Source organism: Labrus bergylta, chromosome 4, assembly GCF_963930695.1.
Source record: "Labrus bergylta chromosome 4, fLabBer1.1, whole genome shotgun sequence".
NCBI lineage: Eukaryota > Metazoa > Chordata > Actinopteri > Labriformes > Labridae > Labrus > Labrus bergylta.
Window position 1 is genome coordinate 28,878,013 of NC_089198.1, and position 27,858 is coordinate 28,905,870.

Genomic DNA, 27,858 nt, shown 5'->3' on the forward strand with positions numbered 1-27,858 from the left:
GTTGGAAATATGGAGGGCCAGGGTGTTTGAAGAAATACATCTATGTAGAAAAGGGCAACGAGATAAGAAATAAAATGTCTTCAAGCACAGGGAATTGAATTAAAAAAACAACATATACAAAGCACAGTATTGAACAGTTGAGATATTGTCCAAACTATCGCACATAATGACAATTTCATCCAGTTTAGTATCTGCACTGCATTGTATACAACAGGGATAGACACCAAGCTAGACTCAGAGGGGGGATCACCAATTAAAAAAAAAAAAAAAAGATTATTTTATTTTGACAGCTGAACCATGTTATATGTAGAAATATTAAGGATGAAGAAGACGTAAATGTACTTTTTAAAATTTTGTTCACCCTTGAGTGAAGATCAGCCAACTGCTCAGAGCTTCAATTCATCATCCATAGAAATGATGAATACATCAGGATCAAACTATAATCTTTTCACCTGTGTTTTATTCACAATTTCCCTTTTGTATTCATCACTTTTAAGACTTCACTGACCTAGAATTACGTAGGTAGGGAAGACATAACCCCGTATGTATGAAGATTCCTCCTGAGAAAAGAAACCGATATTTTACTCAAGTTAACCTTAAAAATATACGTTGTTTTTTTTTAAAAGCGATCATCTTTTGCTCTGGGCTGGATATTTTTCCAACTCCACATGATTACTCAGTATGGAGTAGTAGCTGCATCACTGCACACAGACCTGCCGACACTTAATTGAGTTCCTCTGCAAGGTCCCCAAACACAGCCCACCGCCCCTGAACACAAGCACCCGAAACCCATACCGACTGTGCCCCCCGTCCCTGGTGAATACCTCGAGGAGAAAATTGAGTCCATGTCAGCAGCCACAAAGGGACCTACTCTCAGGTGATCTGTAACCATTATGAACATGTTCTAAGTGAATAGTGAGAAGGTGAGCGTGGAGTTCAGCTCCCTGCAGAGTTCAAATTATTTAATGGTTCCCCCGAATTGTACCTTAAAAGAAGAGAAATCTACTATTCCACTCATATTTGGCCACCAAACTGCCCAGGTTCAAGAAGATATTTTTTACTTCTTCCTTTGCTTTGAAGGTTACAGAGCAAACCACAGAGGAACACAGGCTGCTACTGTTACTGTTATCCCTACAATGACAAATTGTACAGCATTATTTCATTGTGCCGCAGTTGTCTGTTTTGTCAAAGTATCCTGATTTCAGTCGGGATGTCTGAGGACAAATCCTATATCGTTAGACAGGAAGAAAGCCTCTCCACAGAGATAAGAGGCTATGCGGAGATCTGTCAACTACATCTGAATATGAGACGATCCGGGCTGCAGGCCAAATACAAGGGTGAAAGAAGGAACAACTGCTCTGCCTGGGATCAGAACAAAGTACAACACCCATGCTGCGTTTCATGCCCGAGCCATATAAGTTTACATATGGATTTTAGACTCAGACAAGCCATGTGAGAATCCTGTTTTATGCATCCTTTAGACTTAATCTGTGGCTAGACGGCCTTCTGCTGATGTAATAGAAGAGGCAATCAGAATGAAATTCTAACATAGTTCCAGGTTATAGATATTTTGGGTCCTGCTTCTGTATATAGGTCTTCCTGTAGCTGATTATTGGGGAGAGGCAATCCTCCTTCACTGTGAGCACAGCTCTCAAACTTAAAAAATCTTTTTATTTTTGTGCCAGAATGTTCTTAAGTGAACAACAACCTTCATATCAAAAGAAATCACAGCTGTTTGCAGAAAGTGCTGCATGTTTTTTTTAGCCCTGTACTCTCCCTCACAGTCGTACATGCACAGACCTGTTATCACAGTCTTGCATGTCTGACCGCTCTAATGGAGTTCCTGGAGATTAAATACCTTGATGCAGGCACCTTGATGAAAGATTTCTTTTTTTTTTTTTCCTCCCTCACTTTCTTTTGGACTAAATTTAGTTTGAATAAGTTTTCTACTATTCAATGATCCGACATCTTTGTGTGCAGTTCTTTCAACCCCCTTCTTTTTCTCTGCCATAGTCTTCATGTTGTGGAAGCTGTTTCCATCCTAACTTTTCTAAATACCTAAATCTATATATTTGATTAATTGTGTTCATCACTGTAGACCTGCCATCTCCTGCGTATTCCTAACCTGCAGTAAGGTATCTTCTGATTCACCCAAGGCCCGAGTTACAATCATTAGTGCTGTTCTAAGGATTTAATCTTAGCACTTTGGCCCCAAGGAGACATCTACATAAAAGAGAAGAGATAAAAGAGATTACAAGTTTGAGAGCTTGCTGATAATAATACCTCTTGAGGGCCATCATGTTTCCTCTTGATTAACACCGTCCAGAGGTTAAATTGGGATTTATTATGAGGGCAGGGGGATGTGGGGGGTTTTATTTAGGATTATACGCACAGTGAAGTGAGGCTTTGTGTCAAATATGTTATATTTGATCAAAGTTAGTTTGCAAATAATATTGCAGAGCACTTAAATGATCTTTGCTTATTAAAGAAAGCACCTCTGTCACTGGTTTGCCACCAAAAAAAACGCTTCCAAAACTCAAAGTCATTTTTTTTAATTCTGAATATCACATCACTGAAGTGCTTCTTCAGAGGTGACTGTCTATTTCAAGGCTAAATATTAAACACATTACATTAAAAAAAAAAGCTTAGAAGTTTGAGTTTTCCACAGTATAAAACACTTAGTGTGAGTGTCTGATGTTGTAATGCCAGAATTCTAACTTTGATATGATACTAGTAAAAACCAAACATTATGGATACTTGTTTGGATACCATGGCAACAATGATAGAAGTCCTATGCACCAGATATTAAGTAATCTTCTTTTACATTACAAAAAATTGCAAGCACACTTCTGCCAGTGTCTCAATTGCTGAAATACGCTGGCAAATTTCAGGTATAAAGCTTGGGTACTTTTTAAAATCTCAAAATGTGTATGTTTTAATATTTAAAATAGTATTGAATAACAGTTTATCCAATTTGAACAACCTTTTTCTCATGCCTCGATGCTGTGTACTAGGATGTACCCCGTCCTCTTGACCGTTGAAAACATATTGTTCACATTTTGTTAATCTTCTAAAAACATGTCAGTTTATACCTTAGAGAGCAACCTTTCACCTGGAATCATACGTTGTGTGTTGTCATGGACACGCTGCTACATTCATAATGATGAGTTGGATTATTCAAATAGGTTTGTTTAGCTTGCTAAGCCTAAAGCGGCTCATTTATGCATGAGTGCCCAGAGGCAGATAGCAACCATCCTTCCCCTGTCCAAACCTGAGACTCCCCATGCCCTATAAACCTGCTATGATAATCAATCAGAGACAGGAAGTGAATCTTTTTCATTTTAGCCTCAATTTAAAATCAAAATCAAACCAGATCTGAAACTCCAGTATCATGTTTTTCTGTTCTTTTCGTTTGTGTGTGCATTCTGAGCCTGTAGCACCTGAAATGTGTTTGCTCTATTTCTACTCGTCTCTCTCCTTTCTAGCTCAACAGCCCTGATGCACTCAGCACCTCTTACAGCAAATTAGAGCCACTCTGCCAGCAATCTTTTTGTCAACATGTTTTTCCTCTTTTCTTTTTCTCCCTCTTTTGTTTTCCGCTGTACTTAAAACCTTCCTTTGCTAATTTTCAGAGAACCAGATCCCCCATGGCTTCCCCACGATCGATATGGGTCCTCAGCTGAAGGTGGTTGAAAGGACCAGAACGGCCACCATGCTGTGTGCCGCCAGTGGAAACCCGGACCCGGAGATCTCCTGGTTCAAGGACATGCTTCCCGTGGATATCAGCAGCAGCAACGGCCGCATAAAACAGCTTCGCTCAGGTACAATTTGATGTGATTTGATTTGATTTCATGTACAATTGCATTCGATCTGAGTTAATTCCTTTAAGGTCCTTCTTACATGACACACTGATGATGTAAAGGAAAGCTGCAGGGTACAATCTGCCATCGAATACCAACACATGAGTCATGAGGATGATGTGAAGCACAAAGGGCCTTTGTTGTCATGTATGACTTCATATAGTCTCTTTCATCACTAAGGACTTGAAAGTTTGTTACCTTGATATGTTAGCCGAGTTCTTGCAGATTTAGTTTCCTCACATCACTGTCAGTTGCTGTAAACTAACACAGAAGTTGGAGTTTAACTTGTTCCTGCTTGTTTGCAGTCTTTGACAGTGATGCATGAGTTTGTAACCTTCCAAAGTACATGAAGGGAATTTTTCACCATATTAGATAATCCTTAATCCCCCTTTTAAACATGCAGGCGAGCCAGCGATGCATTAGCTACCATTCAACCTTGCAGAGAACAAGAAAAAAACAAAAAATCAATGAGCTGATCTTTGTTCACAGTATCAGTCCACTTGATAAATAAACAGTGGCCACCTGACCCGGATCAGACAGAAACGGTGCAAGGTGGAAAGATTAGAGGCTTTTGACCGGGCTCACTCTTGTCACTCCTTACTAAATCTACCTCACTTAGAGAGTGTCAGGCCAGGCTGCAGGTCTGAGGCCCCGAAGATTAAAGATGAGAGCCACTCCAGAAAAAGCCTGGCGCTAAAGCTGCCCAGTGGAAGCTGGATAGAGGTCAATGGGGCGCTTACACTGTCCATGTTCCTGCGATATTAAAAATGTGGCTCAAAGTTCAAGAACACTAATACAATGACTTCATCATTTTTGTTATCATGTGACTGTGAGTTGTTTTTTATACTTCCTCCTACTAGGGTTGTCACAGGACTAGCATTGTAAACTTATGCAACACCTTTTTTGATACCACAGCAACAAAAGGAGTCCAATGTTGAGTATTGCAAACAAACTCCAGCACACTGTCTAAATAGCATAAATACATCGGCAATGTAATTCAGACAGTGTTATCTGTTATATTCCAGTTGAACCGACCTGTGATCAGCTGCTCTTTTTCTGTCTCAGCAGTTTAGGATTAAAACTAAGATTGAGTGAAGCTCTGTCTTTTTTAAAGTTTTTTAAAGCTTTGATACTTTTTTATACTATCAAACATTAAACCAACAGAGATTGTGTTGTTTTAAAACACAGCGCATTGAAAAGACTCAAAGTATCCAACATTTTGTCAACCTTATTACCAACAAACTTTTTCTTAGTTTTCTTCCTTGTATATTGTTCCTGAAAAAGTGCTGATAAGTAATGCCCTCAGACTAACTCTTCTTATTATCCACCGTCCTTAACTTAACTCCTCCTGCCGTTAAATGATTTACATTTCTGCACATGACCCAAAGCTGAGGCACGGTGATTTTTTTTTTCTGATGGCAGAGAAAGATGCAGTCATTTGCTGCCACAGTTAACTAGAAGAAGGAACGCCGTGGTCTTTTTCTCGCATCAGATTTGCTCGATTTTGAGCGAGCATGCCGACTGATTAGATCTATCTTCTCACGCCAACCATGTCATTTACTCTGCACAGATACTAACTTCTTTTCAATTTAATTCCTCTGACCTGAATACGTTTTCTTTGCATCACTCTATTTACTGTGTATGACTTTCATTCATTTCTCTTGCCCATTTACACTGACCTTTCTGCTTAAATGCAGTCTGGGGCTTGTCGTTAATTAGATATTTTTAATACCGAAAAAGTGCTGCTGTGAGGCGAGGACAAATACAGATTCAGCATTTTCATATTGAAAAAGTAGACATTTCTATTTTAAAAAATGGTTCCCTAACAGATGAGATCCTTCTCAAAGGTTGTGTTTTTTTTTTCTGTTTGTCCATTAACATACAAGGACAGTCGAACACAGCCTTCACAGCACTGATTGAGTACACTGAGCTTTGTCATTTTGCATTAAAGTGGCTTCTACTCTGTACATTTTTTTCCTACCTGTGGCCTGTCAGAAGCCATGTATTTCTCTCCCACTGTTGTAAGTGGATTACTAACTAATCTTTCAACCCTGTTTGCATCAAAATTACTCCCACCTAGGTGGTACACCAATTAGAGGTAAGGATGATGAAGTGTGTTGGAAAATATCACGTCCACACCATTCCCTCACAACCATATCAGACCCCTGCTGCACCTCCCTCTCCCCCAAAGCCACATCACCAGGTTCATCCACACTGTCGGCGCCAACCCACTCCCTTCTCCACTCCCCCCTCCTCCCACTCATTTCCTCCCAACCTGTTCTGTCTGCTGTCTGAGCCTTAACAAACACATAATCACCAACCCTGACGTCAGGAGAACGGGGATGCAAAAGTCCAAGGTGTTATCTTGCAGATGAGCCTTTTCAAGGTTCCTCCTATAAAAATTAACCACCTCTATAAACAAACATGCACACGTTCAGGCAGCTTCTCTCCACTGGTTTTCCGGCTGAAAAGCTGCATTTTAAACTAAAGGCCACCATTTTCCACAAGAGGATCTACCTGCGTCCCCTATGCAGCCTCAATGTAAACTAAAATGGCTGCATTTGCATACAGCCTACTGTATGCAGCATTGCACGAGAACAGGAGGGCTGGTCGGGATTGCTAAGGTGGAAGCGTCAACCTTTTTTATGGTAATCATCTGCTCTCCCCACAAGTCAAGGACTGCTTTCTTTGCAACGACACTGAGGGAAATAGCGGATGTCTGTGGTAAAAGCTGAATACATTTTGAGCTACCTGTCTGTCTCGGTGTCCACAGCTCTCGTACAACAACCCACATTCAATTAGATCTTTAACTCTTTAGGAGTGAAGGCAGCCTTGTGGCATCCTCTGTGCCACTAGTGTAATCTCTGCACAGGGAGACAGTGGAATGACCTTGCAGAAGATCTGCCAGTGATTGAGTAGTTGGGAGTACTTGAAGGGATTTAGTGTTGCAGCGGTGACAACTGCCATCGCGGTAACCTTCTCCATTTCCTGTAGTATACTCCTACTGTTGTGTCCCGTGGGGAAAAATGGGCAGATTGACAGATTGGTGACAACAGCATTAGTATTCAGGTGCATGTCAGTGCTGAATCAGACTGCGATGAGCTCAACATGCAGAGCAAACACCTTGGAGAGATGTGTTGTCATGGGATCTCCACTGGTAATATCACACGTCAGCGCCCCGCCCTGTTTCACTTCTCTTCTTTGGTCTCGTCTTGATTCGAGTCCCCCCCCCCCCCCCCCCCCCGCCTACGGTTGGTGGTACCTGTTTGTTACATTCATCTCATACTGCATGATGTACAAAAAGTGTATCCTGACATCGTCTTATGCTGAGTATTTTTGTCATTTTCAAACTGCATGGTGGCTGGCCGCCTTTCATGCTCGTACCATGCTGTTTTGGAGACGTGATAGCAGCTATCACTCACTTGTGACATACATACTTGTACTGCTGTGAGAAGTAGTTTCATTGTTTTTTAAAGTGTTGGTACAGGTAAGATTGCTGTTTTAGAGCTTTTTTTCCTCCTTTAAATTTGAGAGATTATACTTTTTCCCATCTGTCAGCCATTTGCAATTCAGTAGATGAGATTATCTCGTGGTTATTATGGACATGGGGTGTCAAAATAACCAAATCAAGAATTCTCTCCTGGGCTTTCATGCTTTAAAGGAAACAACATGTTAGGCTTCTGTCTGATGGCTACAGCTACTTGGTGTTGTGAATACTAATCGTAGCCATCTGGCAGAGGATCGTTTCCCTCAAGGGCTTCGTTGAGACTTGGTCAAATAGTTTGTAATAAAAGAACAGAATAATGACCTCACTGCTCAATGTAACCACAACAATTGAAAGAGGATCCCTGTACTCCCAGTTACCTTAGAGCCACATATTAGGCCAAATCAAGAAACTAATATCTACAGTATTTAGTTACATTTACTGTATACTCACTCGCTCACACTTTTATCTTATTACAAATAGAATATGGCTGTAGTCTCAGTTTAAACAGAAAACTACTTAATTACAGCAGCATTTCTCTCACCAGTGTAAGTATTGTCCTTTGGTAAATTCATCCACTTCCTTGCTTTTCTTGTGCTTATTATACAGTTAAGCTTAGCTTCATTCTAACATCTGGCTGCGACGGATAACACTCCATGACACAAACACTGTGGTTTTGTCAATTATTTTCATAAGCAGAAGGCCTAATCATACTGTGCTGGATGTGACATGTCATTCAGATGATTAATTGACCCTCAGTCAGGGTCTTTTTTTTTTTTTTTTTTTTTATCCCCTTAACACGGCTAGGCCAATATTCTGTTAGCGGTCTCATTTAACTTGTCAAATCAGCTAAGTGCTTTCTCTTGCCATAAGCATTTTTTCTTGACAAAACTGCGTCCATGTCGGGGACATTTAATTATGCATGAAGTGGGTTTGACTAGTTGACTACAGGCTCTCTAGCGAGTCACTCTACAGATATCTACTGTGGTTTCATGCCAAGTTTCATCTCATATTCCTCAACTGTCAAGGCAGCTAAATTTGCTAATCCTCTATGCAGGAGCTCTGCAAATTGAGAACAGCGAGGAGTCCGACCAAGGGAAATATGAATGTGTTGCCATGAACAGCGCCGGGACCCGTTACTCCGCTCCTGCCAATCTCTACGTACGAGGTAAAGTACAAAGTCTATTGTCTTAAGCTTTTGCATACCAAAAAACAACAACCTTCCAACCCTTGAAATCTCCTTGTCTGTTTCATTTTGAATGTTGTTCACTAACCAGTAACCTTGTATCTTGAAATGTTTTCTCTCTTCAAAGACCCTGTATCCTCCATGGTGCATTGGCACGGTGGATTTGAGTTATTTTGGTTGATTAGAGCACTTCTTATCAGTGGGCCGGCTATGTTAGATCTTCCTCCACCCTCTATTAGCTCCTTTGCACCTGCCAGGATGGTACAAAGAAATCACACCTTTAATTTCTAACGGTGCATGGAGTAATTTCCAGCATGCATCTGCCCACTTCAAACCTAAGCAGAGAGCTCTCTTAAACTAAGAAAAGTGAAAACATGTGAAAAACACAAACAGGGTATTTAATTGTTGTCATTTCCACATTTAATGACCACAATTTTTTACAGCTAGACGGATAATATTTACTATTATCCTTCCCTTTCCATTTCTCCCTCCCTAAGCTGAACTAACCTCAACCTCCTGTTTGGCTGTGAACTCCACCAGGTGCAGCCCCTGAAAAAACAGCTGCATTGAAAAAAGCGTTTTCTCCGCTGGCATTGACAACCATGCCAGACCTCCTTTCTTTTTTATTTTGACTGTATCGAAAGGCTCCATTATTCCCCCCCACACACATACCCTGAGCCTCTGCAGACATGGTGGGGTCTGGAGTTTCAGGGTTTTGTTTTTGTTGTGGTGTCTCCGTGGGCAGGCTAATGCAGGGCAAAGGCAGCATTGTACCTGTCCTGGAAAAAAGCTGGTATAGGGGAGAGAGTAGACTAGGTCAGCCCCTGCAGATAACACCAGCATGTCTGATGTACATGAAACAGAATAGCTGCTCCAGTTGTTAGTGTGGGTGGAAGAGAGAGGGAGGGAGGGAGGGAGGGAGGAAAAGTGTTGGGGTAAGAAAGAGACACAGTCAGCTGTCTCTGCATAATTGTGTTAAAAGCACAAAGTATCATAAAGGCCATTTTATGGATGAATGATTGCTTTGTCTCATTTTTCATCACTAAAGTTAAAACAAGTAAATGAGAGTCCAAAGTTTACCTTTAAATCCAGACATTAATCATAGACTCTGGCTAAGGAAATGGGAAAGAATCAAGACATATACGTTTTATAAATGTACCTCTTACCAGTAGCTGGTCTCTCAATGAACCCGAGTATATTTTACTTGGTAAAAAGTATCAAAAAATGTTTTCCAACAGACAGACCCTCCTCGTGGATCAGAGGTAAAATAATCTCAAAAGGAACATAGCGGCATTAAATTTAAAGATAAAACACTGTGGGCTTCAGAAGGTTTAGATCTTAAATCTTGACAGGATGGGGTAGTCAGCCAAACAGCAGAGGCGAGAAAGGGATGTACGTCTCGTCTATTAATCAGGGCATGTCTGTCACAGGTGCAAACGCAGCCCTTCCCCCCCTCCCCCCTCAGAGGTAATTACAGTGGTTGTGTGGCTTGGCGCCAGCAGGACCCCGAGGCCCAGCTAGTCTGTAACACCACCCAGGTAGCTGTCAACCCGATGGCCCCGGCACCGGCTTTTCCGCCAGCCTCACCTCACCAGTGGAGAGATAGAAATCAAACGAACCGTAACCTTTTAAAAGTGTACTAGTCTGGATGGGAGAACAAAGGCTCCAGCTATGTTTTCACTCCGTCTTTGTTACTGCGGCAAGAATGAGGAGACGCGACCTGGGGGCTGTGCTATCACCTCGCTGCTTGATTGGGTTTTAAAACAAGACAAGTGGCCTCTGACATCCCTCTCTTCCCTCTCCTGTTGTTACGTGTCTTTTCTTTGTTTATTTTTTATTCTTGGACACCGGAGGGGAGATTTAGGGGCTCACAACATCTGCCATGAAACCTGTAAACATAACAAGCTCTGGAGGCAAACAGGTTATTTGACAACTGTTACATTTTAAAGTGTTGATGTGAGGCAGAAGGTAGATAACATCGGGTGATTACAAACTTTGGACAAAAAAACATAAACACGTTATCTGACCTATGAACAAAAAAAAAAAATACCACAATTTCAAAAATCTTAAAACCTTTGAAGTATACAAATATTGCTATGAAGTCATAAGGCTGACATGTGTTTCAATATTTCATTAAAACTTCTGAATAAATCATGAAGAAAAAAAAGATCACTTTATTTAATCATCACTTTCAAAGAATCATCCCAAACATCATCCCCTCTGGGTAGAAGAGTCATCTGTAGGCTTCAAATGCCATAAAGTTATAACTACTTGGAGGTGACATATAAAAGGATTACTATGAAATACAGAATTATGATGTTTTTCTCTATAAAATCCGCCCACACAAACACACATACACACACACACACAAACACACACACACACACACCCTACACTTGCATTAAAGGGTTTGTTTTGGGTTGGTGTTTGGTGTCTACAAATGTGTTTCTTGTTTTTTGTTTTTTTTTCAACTCACTGACGCTACCTGATCCCAATCCTGTCTGCAGGTACACAAACATGCTGCCAGCACCACCCTTGTCTTGACATTTTAGAGCCACCAAAGAATGATGTTCTCATATTTCTGTGTGGGAGGGGGGGGGGGGGGGCTGAGACTGAAGGAGGAGGGGAGTTAGTTGAGGGGGGAGGGTCTGCTCATGGATTGTTTGTCCCTTCCAGTCTCTGTATCTATTTATGTCCTTCCACTTCTCATCCATTAAGAGTGTGTGGGTGTCTGTAGGTGTGCAGGTGTGTTGCAGGTTGCTCTTGGTGACCCCCCCCCCCCTCCCCTTCTGTAAAGGAGGACTCCATCAACGTGGGCAGACTCACAAGCGTCCTGTGATTGTGCATGAGAGTTCATTTGTCAAGCGCTTATCCCACAACGGAGGAGGGATGTCAGCTTCTGTCTGCTGGCACTGCTTCATATATCCATGTGACATGTCAATATGTCATAGAGGATGAAGTGCTGCAGCCGGGCTTCTTTTTTAACCCAAATATCTCCATGCTGTTCTGTGTGTGTCTGCCGAGGTGTCAGGGAGAGAAACTTACAAATGAAACCGATTCAGGACAAATTCACACAATCATGAATTGTGATTAAATTCTTTAATTATGAATATGATCGTTGATATCATATATGCCTTAACAGTCTGTCTTATAGATTTAATTGTTCTGTATTTTTACAAAAAATGAAGCTGTAAACAAAAATCTGATTATCGCCTACTTCTTTGAATCCTTCACATCCTGTGGAACAAAAATCAGTTCCACTTATCTCTTGCTGATTTGGCCTGAACATGTTTACAAGTTGTATTTATTTTTTTATTTTTTTTAATAACTCTTGCTTCTTAAAACAGCTACTTTCAAGAGAATTTAAAAAAAAAAAAAAAAAGATTCAACAGTTGAAGAAAATAATGCTCAATCCTAGTTTTCAGTGAGTTTCCCTCCCTGGGACTGTTTGTATGCCTTACTCTGCCTATCTGTCTCATGTCACTAAACCTCCACTGTGTCTTCAGAAAACACTGTTCTGTTTCACTGTGTTGTTTCCTCTCCACTTTGTATGCTCTCATTCCATCGCTCACCTCCATCAAATCACTTCATCCTCAAACAGATCAGCGTGAAGGTTGGTCATTTTCACTTTTAATCCTCCCCCCCTTCCGTTTGATCCAGGTCCCAAATAAGGTCCACTGCCCTTTCCAGCCCCATCCAATGAGAACATAGAAACCCCTTCCTTCAAAAAACAAAAAAAAACTGCATAGTTTTGATAGCTCTCCTCTATCCATTAAAGTGTAACTGTGTCACCTGCATGAATCCTTTAATAGTTGTTGCATGCCTCCTGATGCCACTCCACCTAACCATGTTTCTAGTAGCTGTGCCAAAACACACAGGGAGTCCCTGCGCAGTTTGTTTAAGACACCATTTTAACATCTGTTGTGGTATGTAGCTGTGCATTTTTCCCAACCACACCCATATAGCGTCTCCTAACACACATCCACCCAAACCTGTAGCTCCTTTCACCCTCGTATTTTTCCACCTGCCTCTGTATTCCCATCAAATATATGTGACGGATCCATCGGTATTCAGGTGACAACCGGATTTGTCAGGTATTTAGGCAGCAACACTCTGCCCTCCCACCGAGGGGACATGGGTATCAGAACTGACAAAGCCGTTCATGGGGGATTATGCCTGTTCCACCGCTGTGGGTAACCTCTTCCAAGAGACTGAATGATGTGATAGGCACATGTTATCTTAATGAGAAGATAAACATCCCCCCTGTTCTCATGTGATGTTGCAACAGGAGGCCTAACAGATGTTCAAGAGCGTCGAAATAAAACACTCCCATTTAATTTGACTTGCTGTAGAGAAGCCTATCATTAAAAAATTAAAGCGACGAAAGTGCTGGCTTTTTCAAAAACAGGGGTAGGGGTGGAGCAAAATATGAATTTTTATACAATATGCAATATATCATCGTTTTGACTCGTGTGACGCAATGATCGCATTGTTTATGTCCCAATTTTGAGTAACCGCGTCACTACTTCATGACTCCCATGAAGTGGCACCCTTGACATGAATGAGGTCAACATGAACAGAAGTGAATTTGCCAAAAAAAGAAGCTGACAGCAGGATAATGTCTGACAGCGATGAAACTGACTCAAAAAGACTGTAATGTATCATTATATGATTTTCTCATTATTGCTGTATTGTGACATCGATATACTGGGCCATATATTTTGTATCCTATCATATCATATCGTAGGGTAGCATAGCGTATCGTAGCATATTGTATCTTGTTGTCAGTGAAAATGCAATTCTCCACCTCCAGTCTAAAAGAGAGCCTATGTTTTTGGAATAATTTTCACACTTGTTCCATCTACAAAACACTTCGACACAAAGAGCTGACCCATGGAATATTTAAGAATGATCTGGCAGTGTGCTGACAGGGGGATGATCAGCCATCATAGTTGCCCAGCACTGCTGCCAGGAAGCCTGGGAGCCCGCTGACTCCGTGCCAGTGTGCTCAAATATTGATTGACTGAACAGGTTCTGCTATCCTTGGGCACTTTGTCAAGGCAGTTAAATTTATAGGTATCCAGCAAGCGGGCAGGCAGAGTGGAGACAGGGCTTATTTTGTGGTTTTGATAGAGTCCCGGAGCCCGTCTCTCCAAACCGCTCTCAACAGGAGAGAGGCTTCGAGGGAATCGATAACAATTACCTGCCCTCTAGTCATTTGTTCCACAGCACCTCTCCAAACTTAACCGCACGACATGAATTATTCACAACATTAAGTGTTCAATATACACAGCCCCCATTGACTGACTGCTCTTAGCACTGTTTAGTCTATGGTATCATGAAAGAATAACAGATACTTTGAGCCTAATGGTTTTACATTAGGGCCGCTTCTCTCAGGTTTCTCTCTTATATAAGTCTATGTTGTGAAAAATAGCTGCAGTTGGAGAATGTTACAGTTGCGTGAGAAGACACAGGTGGCACATGAGTGGAACGCTTTTTTCCCCCCCTCAAAATGCTCAAAGGAAAGTCTGTCGGGCATTAGCCATACTTGAAATCAGATGTTCAGTCATTAACAGGAGAGAAATGGATCAAGCTCCTCCTTTATCTCCTTCCATCAGCTTGCTTAGGCTTGTGATCTCATCCCATGTCTTTCCCAAAGTCCAGTGCATGCTCTGCTTGAGAATGTCTTCCCTGTCCTGTTCCCAGGCTGGTAACGCTCCCCTAACTTTGCTGCACTAAAATCAGGCATATTCCTGTGAGCCTTGAAAGCAGATGTCATGGCTGATGTTACTCTTTCTGGACTGTCAATATCCGTCACTTTTCCCCTGCATGAAACCATCCTTACTGTGCAGTAACTTCCAAACTAGTACCTTCCTGTTATCCTGATGTTCATTTGTAAACTTCACGTCATTTGAATTGTTTACCTCATCATTACCCTGTCCTTAACTTTAGCTGACCTAATGTTCTGCTTTGATTTTTCTTTGCCAAACTCTCTCTGTAAAGATGTATTCCAATGAAAAGAACTGATTGATTTATTAGGCAAAGTAAGAGGTGAAAGGAAACACAAAATCCAAGATTCCAATGCATTTTCCCCTCTTGTTTGTGGCTCAGTCCTGTCTGACTTCATTTTTATTTATTTTATGGAAAACTAGCCCAGTAGTTTAAGCCCACATGATTGTATTGATGATAAAAAAAAACAAAAAACAGCAGCAGGTCTATCTAAAGCACCTCAATTATTTTGGGATCATTCAGATGAGTGTGAACCAGTTCCCCCTTATTGCAATGCGGTCCAGAGAATCCTGCTTTTCCTGACTGGAATCTAAAAAGGTGTTTTATTTCTGTGTGTGTTTTTTTTTTTTCCCATTTCACCACATAATGAGGGGAATAACAAGTATGGCTGTATAGTAACAACGTTCTGGTTCAAATTAGCTTGTGGAGGGAGGGAGGGGTGAAGGGTGGGGGGGAAAGGGAAGGAGGCTCACATTTGAAAATCCATTTTCATGGAGACCGGCGCAAAAGAGCAATTACAGTCAAGGGCTTTTTTTTTTCTTTCTACGAAGCTGTTGTAGCGCATTAGGGGAAACAAGCAGGATAAATTGTGCAGGGATAGTTTCATGCCATGGAGTTTTGAATACATAAGACCAGCATAATCGGGATGGGACTGGTGGGTCATTACGAGGGAGCTAAATGTTGGGCTTGGCTTCACTTTCTACGTATCTGAAGGTTAGAGAAACAAGAGTTACTCCTTTTCTGAGTTCTGCAAATGTTATGGCAGCATGTCATAAAGTTAACAGGTCTGACGCTGACGGGATGTTCACATAGCGGTGTCAAGCAAAACGACAAGCAGATAAGTTTGTTATGGTTGCCAAAAGTTGCCAGAAAAAGATCTAAAGTGTGTAAACACGGCAGGCATTTCTTGTGTATCTTTATTTAGACAGAAAGCAAGTCCTATGTAAATGCTGGTTGCCTGTTTATTCTGGGCCAGCTATTCAACGTTGCATTGAGGCTCTGCATCGGTGTTTGCCTTGTCCCTGGCGACGTCAACGGGCCCTTCTTGTCTCCATGGGAACCCCTTTTTAATGTCAGCCTATCTGCATATCAGAATGGCACAAAAGAGAGCGAAAGAGAGAGGAAGAGAGAGAGGGAGAAAGACAGGCCGAGCAGAAGGAGCCAGAGAGAGGGAGCGGGAGGACAAATCAAACAATGCCATCTCCACAGGGACCCTCAATGATGCAACTCTCACTGCCATTTGACACTTTGACAAAAGAGGGCCAGACAAAGTCTCCAGAAAAACTGGGCTATTTTTTTAAAAATTATATTCCCTTTTGTAGGCGAGAGGATAAAACACCCCCTCAAAGTTTTCTCGTGAATTTCCAGAGCCATCTTATGACAGTCCTATTATCCCCATTGTGCTCGCCTGCACATTCGGACAAAAGCGATCGACTCTCTATTCTATTTGCTTTTCTGTGTTAGCTTTTGGCCTTGTGTTGTTGGACGGGGCAAGACCATTCATTAAATAAGGGGAAAAAAAAAAACATCATACTCAAACCTGCTCACTATTTCCTCCTGCTTCTTTTTGTAGTGCGACGAGTCCCGCCCAGATTCTCCATTCCACCCACCAACCAAGAGGTGATGCCAGGGGGCAGTGTCAACCTCACATGTGTGGCAGTGGGCTCGCCGATGCCCTACGTCAAGTGGACCGTGGGACTGGTGGATCTCACCAAGGAGGAAGAGATGCCACTCGGGCGGAACGTGTTGGAGGTCACCAACATCCGGGAGTCAGCTAACTACACCTGCGTGGCCATCTCCTCTCTGGGCATGATAGAAGCTACGGCTCAGGTCACAGTGAAAGGTGAGAGCTGTTTTTCTGACCTCTCCCCATATTGTGTTTTATCTATGTATGTGTTGCTGTAACAGCGATGTACTCTGCTGTTTGTTTTGAGTCAACCCAAAGCTCTTTTCACACATGCCTTCCTTAAAATGTTTTGAAAATTTCAGGACAGCCTGCCCCTGACATCTACCTGAGTTGCACTTAAAACCCCAACAGCAGGAGATTTTCGCTCCATTTTTCCAGTCTTTGCCTTTTATCGATTCTTTGTGTAATTGGACATACTCACAGTATCAACAAACGAGTGGAAAAGAACATACTGGCGAGCAAAAAAGAGCATGGAGCTGCTTTATTACATGCACACCAATTGCACAGGTCAAGCTTATCAGACTGCCCTCTCTCTTGCACTGAAATTTTACTGAATACGTCCTGCTACTTTCAAATGATAACTCACCCTGACTTCATGCAGAAATGTTACTCCTGGGGCTGGCATAAAAAAAATTAGGACTTTTGGGTTCATATATGCAGCTCTCCCTGACAATTTTGGGAACATTTCAGGACTTTTGATCATGTGTGAGAACACCAAATTATCTACGGAAACACTGTTCTGTTTCACTGTGTTGTTTCCTCTCCACTTTGTATGCTCTCATTCCATCGCTCACCTCCATCAAATCACTTCATCCTCAAACAGACCAGCGTGAAGGTTGGTCATTTTTGCTTACAATCCTTCCTCTTTAATTTGATGCATCTTTCAAATGAGGTCAAACCATCCTTCGCAGTTGTTCTTGCATGCCTTCCAAATGCCGCTCCCCCAAAACAGTGTTTCAATTAGCCTTGCCAAAACACACACGTACTCCTTCTGCAGTTTGTTTAAGACATTATGGGATCTCTGTCGTGTTCTGCTGCTATGCATTCCTCCCGACCGCACCCATACAGTCACTGTCAAGCACATCATCGTAAACCTATAGCTTCTTTCAACCTCAGCAGTGTGTGATGGATGACTTTGGTATTCAGGTGGCAACCAGATTTGTCAGGTATTTAGGCAGCAACACCCTGCTCTCCCACCGAGGGGACATGGGTATCAGAACTGACAAAACCGTTCCCTTGGGATTATGCCTGATTCACCGCCAGAGGCATCCTCTACCAAGACTCTGCATGATGTGATAGGCAAATGTTTGCCTAATGAGCATCGATGTCATGCTTGTGTGTGTGTGTGTGTGTGTGTGTGTGTGTGTTTCTTTCAGCATGTTTGTTGCCACCTTTTTTTTCAGTGTGAAAGTGTAAGTGTAAATGTGACTCTACCCACCTGTGTGTACGCTACCATGTGAGCGTGTTGTCTTCCCATTGCAGCCTCCCTTATCAGTTGTTGTCTGTATTGATCCCTCTTTCCTCTCAACTGATCGATGCTCTGAATGTCATTGTCATTTAGGGGGAACCAAAGAAAGCAGCCCCTCTTCTACAACCAAGATATAATGAAGACCCTTTCTTTTGTTTGTTTCTGTCATAAACTCACAACGGGAACAGCTCTTGCAATTTTCTTGTTTTGTCAGTAATGACCAGGCCGTTTATAAAGCACAAAATTGGGATTTCTGTCTGGCTTTTATATTCCTTTTGGGATATTGGCTGCTGACAGCACTATAAGGATTAGCTTATGAAACAATCATTTCATTGCTATGAGTTACAGAATGGAGAATTACATGGCCAGTCATGTCTTTTCTCTAAGAGAGCAGATTTTAGTTGTATTGTGCCTATATTTTCAGAACCATGATATAATAAATGTCAGATGTCCAATTTTCCTCAAATTACCCGTAAATCCTGAGGGTCCATTCATGATTTCAAAGCTAATACCCTTCTTTTCCCTCCTCAGCCTTGCCAAAGCCTCCCACCTCCCTGATTGTGACCGAGACGACAGCCACCAGCGTGACTCTCACCTGGGACTCTGGAAACCCTGAGCCTGTGTCCTACTACATGATCCAGTACAGAGCCAAGTCCTCAGACAACGGCTTCCAGGAGGTGGAAGGTGTGGCAACCACCCGCTACAGCATCGGTGGACTTAGCCCCTACTCTGAGTATGAATTCCGTGTCATGGCTGTCAACAATATTGGCCGAGGGCCGCCAAGCGACCCCGTGGAGACGCGCACTGGTGAACAGGCCCCCTCCTCACCGCCTCTGCATGTCCAAGCGCGCATGCTGAGTGCCAGCACAATGCTGGTCCAATGGGAGCCGCCCGAGGAACCCAACGGGCAAATCAGGGGCTACCGGGTCTACTACAGCTCGGACCTGACAGCTCCGCTCAGCGCCTGGCAGAAACACAACACAGACGACAGCAGCCTAACCACCATCTCAAGTCTGACTCCTGATATCACCTACAGCCTCAGGGTGCTGGGCTTCACCTCTGTAGGTGATGGGCCACCTTCTGACATCCTGCAGGTCAAAACCCAGCAGGGAGGTAAGCAGCCAACCACTGTGTGTGCTCTGTATCTCAATGAGTGTACGTACGTTCATAGAAATGTCTATGAGAAAGAGCTCATGAAAACTGGTACATTCTCATTTGTGTAGCTCTGCTGTATATATATGCTTGACTTGTTGTTCCATATAAAGAATACTTAAGAACCATTCTTTTAAGATGTTGGAAAATTCTTGAATTTTGCAAGCGCTAGTCCCATTGCTTTGAATTAAAGCTATATTATATGGAATTCAATCTTAAAACCACTACAGCTTTGGGAAAACAATGACATTGCTCTGATAACTAAATAATATTATTGTAGCACTTTTAATTAACAGAAAAAGTATGTACACAAGTAATATAATCTTAGGAATGTGATAGATCTGTAGAACAGTTTAAATGAGTCCCAGTGTAATCCAAGATATATGTTGTTGTTCTGTACTGTTTTTCATCCGGCTCTTTGTGTATACATGTGTCTCTGCCATGCAAACAGCTTCAGCCGTGGTCTGTTCATGTGAGATAGTTTTTGTGGCTGACACTATGGAGAACGTTTAGCCTCAATAATGTGCTACCTTTGTTCCCTTGAGTCTTCAACCTTTGTCCTCCTGCCCCTTTGTACCCAGTCCCTGCACAGCCGTCCAGCTTTGAGGCCGAAGCTGAGTTGGATAGCCGCATCATGCTAACATGGCTGTGGCCCGTACAGGACCCCATCACTAAGTATGAGCTGCAGTACTGGGAGGCTGGCTCAGACAACAAGGTTAGAATAAGAAAATGGACTTATAACTATTTCATGACTTGTTTTTCTCTTTCTCTTGGTTCTCTTTGCCTTTGTATCTCTCTACCTGTCTATCTATCTAGCTATCTTATTTATGCAGCTCTTATTATGCTGGGAAAGTCCAGACGAATGAATCTTGGTCTTCATGATGCAATTTTTTTCTGAATGGGAATCTGCAGCTGAAGCAAATGCTGCTTTATTTCTGCACTCAACTCTAAAGCGCATGAGAACGTCATAGTGCAGAGACAGAAAGCAAAGTTCATGTAAAGTACTTTCTCTCTTCGTTCATCTCTGATGGACAACTGTAACTCCTTTGAACTAGTTTTTTTTTGGACTAGTTGTTCACTACTTTAAATGCATGTCAGGAAAGTGAGACAGCAGTCTAGGCTTTAGGATTAAAGTTGAAGATTAATTCCTCCATGTTTGATTCCCACCAGATACATGTGACCTTCAACCCAGCCGGCTCGTACGCTGTGGTTGGTCTAAAGCCAGACACCTTGTACCGCTTCTCTCTGGCTGCCCGTTCTGAGATGGGTTTAGGTGTCTACACACAGCCCATTGAGGCTCGCACAGCACAGTCCAGTAAGTCCATAACTTTTATTCTCTGGCGTCGTCTCTTTTATCTGTCTTAACTTCTCTCTGTCCACTAACCAGACTGATTCTGTAGAGTAACAGTCACCCACAGCAGGCTGCAGCAGGTATAGGTCTAGACGGGACAAATTGGACTTTAAATCAGATCGCGTTGGCAACTTGAATGTCAAATCAATTTCTGCACAACATATAGTGCTGACAGTGCAGCCACCCCGGTCAGCCTCACGCTTCCACCGCCTCCCCTCTGTCACCAACACTAACCCTCCTGTCCGTCAATCTGAGGGCAGGCCCTGTGTTCAGTGTCAAAGGTACGTTTAATGTGTCCTTTCCCCACATTCGTGAGCCTTGCTGTGTTTTTTTTTTTTTTTGTGCCTCAAATCATCATTATGTGCTTTTACAGTGCCTGCACTCAAAATGTCACTCTCTGCCAGCTGACTGCAGATTTTTTAATGCTGTGGTGGCAACTTGCTTTTACCAACTCAACCAGGAAGCTTATGCTCCTACCTTGCACACGTTCTCTGCCAAACTTCATTTCATTTAAACAAAAGATTTAGTCATTGTGTTTATTGTAAAGCGTAACTGTTGAAATAGTTGTTGTTAGAGATTCAGTTGTTGAAACTACAGACGCCCTCTGTACACTCAAAGTTGTTACAGAGTGGAGCTTCGTCTCACAAAAGATCTTTGAGTATTGACATCAGCTTGTACAGAGCATACCAACCTGCCAAAAGACAAGTTTAATATTGGCTTGCCGTCAAGCTACTCATGCAATTAGCGCTAATTAGTAACAGCTGATTTGTGCGCACTCGCACCACTGATCACATTCGCGCCCTCTAATTTCCACTGGCATTTCCCGCAAAATGCTGCACTGTAGGACCTGGCTTTGGAGCAGCTCTGCAGCATTGGATGAAACAACAGTGGGCTTTCGGTAAAGGAAGGATCAGATTTTCAGTCAGGTTTATTTAAGTGGATACAGGTCTTTTAAAACTAGCCAGGATCGCCCTTGTTACCAACCCTTAGGATATGCTTGGGACATCTCCAGTACTTTTATTCGTGTTGGTTCAGATTGTGTTTTACTTATCATTGGCCAAGTCAAATCTCATGCCAGTGGTTTTAGTCTTTTATAACAAACTTAATAGGTACATGCTTAAAAGTTAGTCCAAAACATTGTCAGTGTTGCTCCAGTTTAAACATAAGTCCAGCCAGTTTGGGGATCACAAGAGAAAAGAAAATGTAAACTACACCAAAGTGATGAAGATCTCTCTTTGAAATGTTTCCCTGTTAGGACAGAGAAAATCATTGCAGGGCCAATACCTCTGACAAATGCACAGTTATAAAACTGTCAGTCTAGATCACGAGTGGAGATGAGTGTGTGTCCTTGCAGCTCCTGTCAGCAGGAGACACAAGGACAACACATTGGGATTTCATGGCGAAAGGATTGTGTGCGTGAAACGAGCAGCATCCTCGGGAAGAGTACGAGGCCGAGGCGGTGGGAAAGTGTGACATTTTTTGTGCAACATATTCAAACATCTGTCTTTTTTTTTTTTTTATATATTCAGAGCATTGAACACGACAAAAGCTGTTTACATATTTTGTATACAGTTCATAAATGGCCAAACAAGAACTCCACATTCTGCAAAAAAAAATGCAAAGGGATGAAATATTTAAGCAGCTGTGTGAGAGAGTTCACAAGGAGTTCAAGGTGTAGAGGTGATTTCCGAAACAAAAAAATCACAACACAGAATCGGAGATAGATTCCTTACAGTGATGCATAAAGTAAAAAGACACAAACTAAAAAAAAATATGCTGTGATGCTCTAAGAGTGGAGCTCAGCCTAATCCTGATCTAACTGGTCTATATTTAGAATAATGACTGGTTCAGAAACACAAGATACCACATTTTCCATCCTTAACATCTAACGCTCAAACTTAAATTATGTGGCTTGATTATCATTATATATAAACGCTTTAACCTTTAAATACTAGGCTTGACAATTGGGAATAAGGAGCAGTAGAGAGAGCCCCCCCCCCATCAATAATTCTCTCTCTATTTTAGGCCCACTCTTTGGCTCTGAAGCAAATGTATTTCCTGTGGTGTTGTCCTCCCCTCATCCAATTTGACTTTGATCTAGCATATTTTCATCAGGACCTCAGTATCACAATCTATCCTGGAAATCATCAGCATTGTTTTGATTCGCTCCGTCACCCTTTTGTAATGCATGTGGTGTTTTGTCAAGGCCTTTGTAGTTTCAGGTCCACTCTCCTGTGAGACCACCTGATGAGACTCGGCCCTCTTTTGTTAAGCCGAGGTGATTTGAAAAGGTGGAGTTTCATATTCTGGCATTAGTTCATTGGATTCATATTTGAGCTAACTGTTCACTGCTCTGCTTATTAAAAAAGAAGAAATATCATGGGCATGTTTTGTATGAACACCATGCTTTGAGTTCCCTTGGTTCATTTTATTCTCTTTTGTAGAGTCCCTTTTTTTTGTTGAGTATTGAGTTAGATGCATGTAATATATGAATGCTGTTGTGTTTGTTTTCTATGTTGTTATTGTTCCCTGTTTTCAAATGGTTTATTAGTTTTTCAGTTTTTCTCCGGACTTGAGAGTTTATTTTGTGCTGCAGCTCTTTTGATATCTGGATCATATTGTTTACAATAATAATATTATTCTGAGTGGCGGTGTAGCTTTGAATTATCCACTGTGTACACGTTAGACTGTATAGTGTATGCAGTATGTGTTTTACACATACTGTACTGACATGCCAGAAGAGTTTGTGCTTATAAAATAAAATTTAAAAAGTGTTATCTCGAGACGCTTTACAAAAGAGAAAGTGGGATAATATGCAGGAAGGATTTCTCTTTAACGAGCTATCATTATAGATATTGTTTAATTGAATCTAAATAATTTTATTTGTTTCGATACAGAGCATGAATCTGAACGAGGTTGTAGCTAATGTTCAACTCTTGCCCCTAGTTGGGCCTGTCAGTAAATGCTAAAAGAAGAACATCAGGTAAACCACTTAACACTAAATATATAAACACACAAATAAAATACATATACCACAATGTAACAAGAAAGAAAGAAAGACAGAAAATCTGACATTTAGCATACAGCAATATCCAAATGAACACAGCTCTGGTTTGTACTCAACCTTTGTGGTGAAAGATTTCAAATCTAGGATTCATTTTATTTCAGTTGTTTATGTGTATATTTAATATTTTTGAAAAATCCCTTTGAACTATTGTGGGTTCAGAAGGTTTAAAACCTAATAGTATGTTCACAGTTTGAGTCTGGTCATTGAAATCCAAAGAGAGGGTACTTTGAAAAACTGGTGTCCTTGTTCTGTCACACAAGAAAAAGAGCATTTGATTATTGTAGAGGCTACACACCAGTTACTGACTATAGCTTGAAGGGACAGTAATAATTGCTGATAATTGAGTATTGATTTTAAAATCACATAATTATGCATACGCTTCTGAAACATCCAAGGTTATTTCCACTGCAGCACTTACCGAGGTCTGACAAGCCCAGAGCTTCTGCATCAACGTGCGAACACCAGCCAGCCCGGTCAAGCTCTTGTTCACACACTCACACGTCCATGGCCACTTTATTGCTCCCTCTGCATGCTGCGGAAGGCAGCAGAGAAGGCAGTTATGGACAAATTACGTCTTTATAAAAGCATCGCCTTGGCACATTTCATATTCAGTTCAGACCACCCTGTAGTTTCATGGCCTCTCACATAAATGGAGTGCCAAACACAGCTTCAACAGGAGCCTGGTAATGTGTTCCTGCAGCCAATCTCTCAGTCCGGAGGTAGCATCCTGCGCAGTACGGAAGCTTTTTGTATCGGGCTATCAAAAGGAAAATGTCATATTCAAAGTTGCAAATTGTATATCAGAGTTGTTAACTACTCCATGAGTATGCATGATTTGTGAATTTCAACTGCTCAGAAAGTGGAAAAGTAGGGCACATGTTGGATTGGCTCGTACTTCAAATCATGTACTTGCAAAACATTCAACATCTGAAAAAGTATTTGTCCGTGATAGAGAGCAAAAACATTTTTAATAGTCCAGTCACAATTATTTTGACGACCATACAAAAAGCTTCCAGTTTTTACTTTTAAGTTTGCCCGTGTTTTTTCTTTCATTTTTTGTTTGCTTGATCCGTGCCCTCCTCCGTGTGGTTGTGCTCCCTTCCCCCTACAGCCCCATCTGCCCCACCTCAGGATGTGCAATTGGTCAGCCTGAGCTCCACCAGCCTCAAGGTGAGTTGGGTGGCACCGCCCGCTGCGAGCCGCCACGGCGCTATTGTGCGCTACACAGTCAGCTACCAGGCCCTGTCTGGAGAGGACACTGAGCGGCATGAGGGGCCGGGCATCGGCGCAGACGCCACCAGCTATGTGCTGGAGGGCCTAGAGAAGTGGACTGAGTATCAGGTGTGGGTGAGGGCACACACTGACGTGGGTCCGGGCCCTGAGAGTGCCCCGGTGAGGATGAAAACCAAAGAGGATGGTAGGTTGACACCTCGTCTTCAGAAGAGTGCTCTCACACTCTTTACCTCCCTTTTGCTTGGGGCTGCCTGTCACTGTTTTCCTTCGCTCTCCTCAACTTCGACAGCACATTTCTCTGTAACCTCCTGATCAATTCTGAGTTAATGAGGCGATAATAGTAGCAGAGTTACCTACTCCTTTCCACTTTCCAGCTCGCTCTTTTAAGCTTTCACACTTGACTTCAGCGGCAGGTTAAGGCTCATCACCCCTGGGCCTCGGCTCTGCCACACTTTCCTCTGGCTTCACTGTTTAAATGCCTTCTTGTTTTCTTTCTTCTGCTTTGACGAGAGAGGGAGAAGGAGAAGGAGAACTTCAGCTTTCTGGTCTTTCACTCTTGTCTCTTTTTTTTCTCACTTGTTCCTCATTTTGTTTGCAGCCTGATTGAGAGCAGAAGCCCCTAAGAGGGAGTTGTCTATAATTAATGTGTTTGAAGTTCTCTGCAACACAGCTAATTTCATAGCCGAATTAAGGGCATTATAGACATGGCTAGACCACATGCTGTCCTGCAAAGGGTGTTTTGGGGACAGGATAGAAGTAAAAGATGGTTTTGATTCATAGCCAAATCTAGCCTTTCTACAGAGTACCCAGGTCTATAAAAAACTTACAAGTCAGTTTTTTGATTTGAGCACTTGGCTCCAGATCACAAAACTGATTTAGCTGAAGAAAATAACTTACTCAGCATATTTTAACTCTGCTGTTCCCTCCCTCTCTCTCCCTTTTTTTGTATTTCTGTCGTCTTCTTGTATCCCCCTCCACCCCCTCCCACACATACACACACACAACCCCCCCTCCCCCCTTTATTTTTCTCCTGGTTTCCAGTGCCAGGAGCTCCCCCCAGGAAACTTGAGGTGGAGGCTGTAAACTCCACGGCAATCCGGGTCACCTGGAAGCCGCCCCTGCAGGGGAAGCAGCACGGCCAAATCCGAGGCTACCAAGTCATCTTCTCTCGGCTTGAAAACGGCGAACCGAGAGGCCAGCCAAACATCATGGACGTTGCTTTGCCGGAGGCGCAGGTACTGGGTGATGTCTTACTCTTGTCAGGGTCTTTGTCTGTCTCTCTTTACCTGTCTGTAGCTGTCTTATGCTCATTTCCCATTCTTTCCATTCTCCACCGCTCTCCCCTATTCCCTTCAATCGTCTGAGTTCACGCTTCATTTCCTCCATACAGGGTGATACACATGGAATTTTCCTTCTGTCGACTACAGTTAACCCTCATGCCCCCCCTCCCCCCCTTCTTTTTCTCATCGTTTTCTACGTGTGACTTTTTCCTATAAATTGGGACCCTGCTCCTACAGCCTCGGATTAGCTGTCGTAACAAGATCCATTCTAATTCTACAGTAATAGCTTTTTAATATTTTATATATGTTACATCAGGATGGAGCTTCATTGAATCAATGCACCTCTCTGTGGTTTGAGTAGTAATACATATGCACTGCCTTGTTACCATGTTTATAAATTAGTTTTTTTTTTTTTCTCCTTACGCCGTGCTTTACACATTAATGCAGGCTGCTCTGAACCGCCCAAAGCTGTGTGACACCGTGAGATGGATGAAAGATTGTAATCCTTAAGAGGGATTCAGAGATTCATGAATATCTTAAAACCAAAAAATCCCACTCTCTCTCTTTTTTTTTCTGTTCGGGAGACGAGAGAGCGGCTTAAGAGCCTCCTCCTGATTGTTTGCCGGGAGTAACATTTGCGCGAACACGCATTCGCTCGCACCCTCGATGGCCTCACACAGAAACATCTCATTTGAACAAGTAAGCACTCCTTTGGCCGCAGGAACGCAAGAAAAAGAAAAAAAAAGACTGAGCAGCCCTTACATGTGTCTCTGAGCGGCGTTTGCTGATAAGTGCTTTGCAACAGCGATTTGGGAGGATCAACAGGTTGCTGGTTCTCTTCCAAGGCAGCGTTCACTGCTGTGCCCTTGAGTGAAGCTGTTAACCCTCATTTGCTTCTGCAAACACCCTGCTGCCTCAAAGGCTTGAAATTTCAGAAGTGAAGCACCGTGAATGTCACCTTGAAATGGCGTTTCAGACGTGCTACATCCCAAGTGATGCTAAGTAGAAGTTTAGATCCCTGCTGTGCAACATGGCCTTTAGTGATTAAAAAAAAAAAAAACTAAGCGTCGAACTTCAACAAACTTCTGAGCATAAAATTAACATTACGTTTATTTAGGCGACACGGTTCTGAAAAAATAATGTAAAAAAGAAGCGTTTGGCTTTCATAACCTGCCCATCTACACGTCTCCCTCAACACAGTCAGAAACCTTTTTTTTTACAGCACTAGTTTTTGGCAGCTGCTGCTGACAGTTTGTTGATGTGTGATTGTACATTCGAGTTGCTCGACTGCCAGGACATCATCCTTTGGTCCAGAAGACGTGACAAAAACATGGTGGCTGCGTTTCTTCCTGGAAGTGTTTTCTTTATGTCGGCATGGTTAGTGTGACTACGTTATACGCTTGTGAAAACTGAACTCAACATGACCCTACTTGTTGTGCAAACAATACTCCCCGCCATGCCTCATTTGTGCCAGGTTCACACAATAAACACAAAGCCACGCTGCAATTTGGCACACACAGGATACCTCTCATGTTCCACTTTGGTGTCCAGGACACCTCTCAAAACTCACCGCTCCCTCCACAGAAGAAACTAGAATTCCTCCTCCCTCCTCCCGCTGTATTTTTTTCTCTTTCTCCCTCCGTCTCCCTTCCCCTTTTCTCTTGTTCTCCATTTGCACCCTTCCTGCCCTGGAAAGCCGTTTGAGTAATTAACAGAGGCTTGCGTGCAGGTTGGTTACCCTTGATTGAGTCATCTTCACAGATTGTTTTCCATGAGACAGCGTTGAGTAGCCAACCTGCAAGGACCTGCCCAGACGTCGTTAAGACCACACAGTCAGCCGTCCACCTTGGCGCCCAACTGGTTTTCAGAACAATCCCTCCTTTCTTGCTCATCTTGCGATGCACATACCACGAGAACAAGTGGAAAAAACAACTCCGATAACGTGAGCAAACATGCTCGCCTATTCGTTCAACCCTGTAGTAGGTGTTCCAGCTGGCTGAGAAGAGTTCATGACTCATCCTAGACTCATGCGAATCCCGCATACGCACACCTGTAATTGATGATAAATAAAAGGAAAAAAC

General features: G+C 42.5%; 1 protein-coding gene across 15 annotated transcripts in view; it reads left to right on the top strand.

Annotated features, from left to right (window-relative positions):
• The window catches only part of LOC109980547 (receptor-type tyrosine-protein phosphatase F), a 172,686-nt gene that overhangs the window by 91,632 nt on the left and 53,196 nt on the right, over positions 1-27,858 (top strand). For 5 of the 15 annotated variants that reach the window (XM_065954314.1, XM_065954315.1, XM_065954313.1 and 2 more), the window contains exons 5-13: positions 3,633-3,821; positions 5,941-5,958; positions 8,402-8,512; positions 16,113-16,382; positions 18,226-18,807; positions 19,428-19,561; positions 20,017-20,161; positions 24,376-24,681; positions 25,539-25,732. In XM_065954314.1, coding sequence (XP_065810386.1) covers positions 3,633-3,821; positions 5,941-5,958; positions 8,402-8,512; positions 16,113-16,382; positions 18,226-18,807; positions 19,428-19,561; positions 20,017-20,161; positions 24,376-24,681; positions 25,539-25,732 — 1,949 coding nt within the window. The remainder of the gene's footprint in view (positions 1-3,632; positions 3,822-5,940; positions 5,959-8,401; positions 8,513-16,112; positions 16,383-18,225; positions 18,808-19,427; positions 19,562-20,016; positions 20,162-24,375; positions 24,682-25,538; positions 25,733-27,858) is intronic. The other 10 variants (XM_029276504.2, XM_029276513.2, XM_020629010.3 and 7 more) reach the window with 3 other exon arrangements.